The sequence below is a fragment of the Vespula pensylvanica genome, chromosome 8 (genome assembly GCF_014466175.1).
Source record: "Vespula pensylvanica isolate Volc-1 chromosome 8, ASM1446617v1, whole genome shotgun sequence".
NCBI classification, from domain to species: Eukaryota; Metazoa; Arthropoda; class Insecta; order Hymenoptera; family Vespidae; genus Vespula; species Vespula pensylvanica.
Window position 1 is genome coordinate 1,918,524 of NC_057692.1, and position 2,500 is coordinate 1,921,023.

Below are 2,500 nucleotides of genomic sequence, written 5' to 3' on the forward strand. Positions count from 1 at the left end.
AAAAAAAAAAGATAGAAAGAAAAGAAAAAAAGCTTAAAAAAGAAAGCTGGAAATAAACTAAAACAAAAGAAGAAAAATAAAAATAAAACAAAACAAAAGTTATATAACACAAGTATACGGATATAGATGCATACAGATCTGTTCGAGCACACATGCAGTTTGTATGCACACGTATGTAATAACGCGTATGTGCGTATTCCAACACAGTTTAACCACACATATATATATATATATATGTATGTACATATGTATGTATATATGTATGGCGTGTGTGTATATACATACATACATACATATATATATATATATATTATATGAACGAATTTAAAATCCAATTCCGTTGTAACTACGACGTTCTTTTTATCTTTTGTATTATATATAAATATATATAAATATATATAAATATATATATTATATACATTTTGTTAAAAATAGAAATGATAATAAAATAGAAATAATAATAATAAAAAAAAAAAAATCCTGTTGTAAAAATAATAGTAACAATAATAATAATAATAATAATAACAATAACGAAAAATACGTATAATTTTTTGTATTATAAGTTTCATTGTCGAACGTATTTCTTTTGAGAAAGAAGATGAAACGATAGAGACAGTGTGAGAGAGAGAGAGAGAGAGAGAGAGAGAGAGAGAGAGAGAGAGACGGAGATACCATAGTGAACAAGAGAAACGTGGGAGGATGCAAATTACAACTAGCCTTGAGTCGATTCCGGCGTAAACTAGGATAGGTGAATAGAAGAATTCACACGTTTAAAAGCGAATGATTCATTCGTCATATGATCAACAAGATATAAAAAAAATTAAAATTGATAAAGAAATGATCTGTCGATCTAATTTCGAATACGATCGGTTGTAATAATAATAGATAAATCGAACGATTACATATATTCTTATATACTTACTTACTTACTTACTTACACACATACACACACATATATGTGAGATAAAGGATTAAGTATAAATAAGGGAATATACAGTAGTTATAAGCTGTAAGTAGGCAGACACCGTTGACGAGCAACAGGTGGGCGTTTCTAGTAGCGAATCAAACTTATCTCTTTAAGTATATAACTCTTTTTCGTTTTCTTTTCTTTTTTTATATTTTTTTTGTTTCTATTTTTCTTTTTCTACTTTCCTTCTCTCTCTCTCTCTCTCTCTCTCTCTCTCTGTCTCTCTCTCTCTTTCTCGGTTTTTTTTTCTTTTTTTGTTGTGTTATCTCAGTCTTTTTTTTCTTTATCATTTTCTTTCGTATCTATTTTTATCTATCCAAGAGAGTTATTACTCTTTTAAGTTGATAATGGTAACTATTATCGATCGTGACAGCTCATAAATATTTTGTACTATTTCGAGAGAGCAATAATTTCGATGAACTAACATACATATATGTATATATATATATATATATATATATATATATGCATACACACACACATACATCGTCATCGTTTACAATAAGGAAAATAATTTTTAAAACGAAATTACCTCACGAAGCTAGACGAATTGTTTACTTCTTCTTCTTTTCTTTTTCGTTCTTTATTAAATCCTCTTAAATATTCGTCATGTTCTCCGATCGTGTAGGAAAAAAAAAAAAATAAAATAAAATAAAAACATTAAGAACTTTAGTTACTTTTACGATAAACTTCTTGGAAACTTAGAGACGAAGCTTCGTGACTAATGTTGTTATTATTATTATTATTATTATTTTTTTTTTTTTTCCTTTGCGAAACGAAAGGACAAGGTAGAACCGTTACGATTTTAAATATTCATTAATAAAGCCGATCAATATCCATCGTAGTTCCAATTTCCTACCGTTCATATAGACATGATGCTGTCGCCATAAATGTTGATACTGTGTCCAACGAGAGCTGGTACTGTCGTCGTGAATCGGTGGTAAGGGTCCATGAACCTGATGACCATGAGTAGTTGGTGGTAAGGATTGTTGCTGTTGCTGATTTTGTCCCTGCTGTTGTTGCTGTTGTTGTTGCTGTTGTTGTTGATGCGCAGGAGCAACAACAATATGCGGATGGGGTGGATGAGGTGGTGGTTGATGTTGCGCCTGAGGATGGTGCGTCTGATGTAGCACCCCTGTTGGTACCGGTGGTGGTGCCAATTGTTGGTACTCCATAGCGCAGCTCGTCATTCACGTTATATTTCACTCGCACATTTATTTACCAAAAATTATCATATGTCTATCTTGAACGCGTAAAAATTACATACACGTATGTATTAACGCGTAATTTTTATATTATTAACAAGCGTCGGTTCGAAACCCTCGACTTTTTGTTTCTATAAGTTCCGAGACACTTTTTCTTTGTCGTTTTATTTTATTTCAGAGTTTTTGTATTCACGAAGTCTATGAGACGATAATACGAGTACGACAAATTGTTTGTATTTATTGTGATGTTTATATATACGTGTGTACGTATGTGTGCGTGTATTTGTATATGTGTGTGTGTGTGTGTGTGTGTGTATGTGTAAATGTG

The 2,500-nt window shown here is 31.0% G+C and overlaps 1 protein-coding gene across 9 annotated transcripts in view; it reads right to left on the reverse strand.

Moving 5' to 3' along the window:
* Positions 1-2,500, reverse strand: part of LOC122630879 (thyrotroph embryonic factor) — a 91,811-nt gene that overhangs the window by 57,449 nt on the left and 31,862 nt on the right. For 2 of the 9 annotated variants that reach the window (XM_043815902.1, XM_043815900.1), the window contains exon 1: positions 1,827-2,469. The exons of the other annotated variants lie outside the window; for them this stretch is intronic. In XM_043815902.1, coding sequence (XP_043671837.1) covers positions 1,827-2,157 — 331 coding nt within the window. In that variant the 5' untranslated portion in view covers positions 2,158-2,469. Of the gene's footprint in view, positions 1-1,826; positions 2,470-2,500 lie in introns of those variants that run through there. 9 annotated transcript variants of the gene reach the window in all.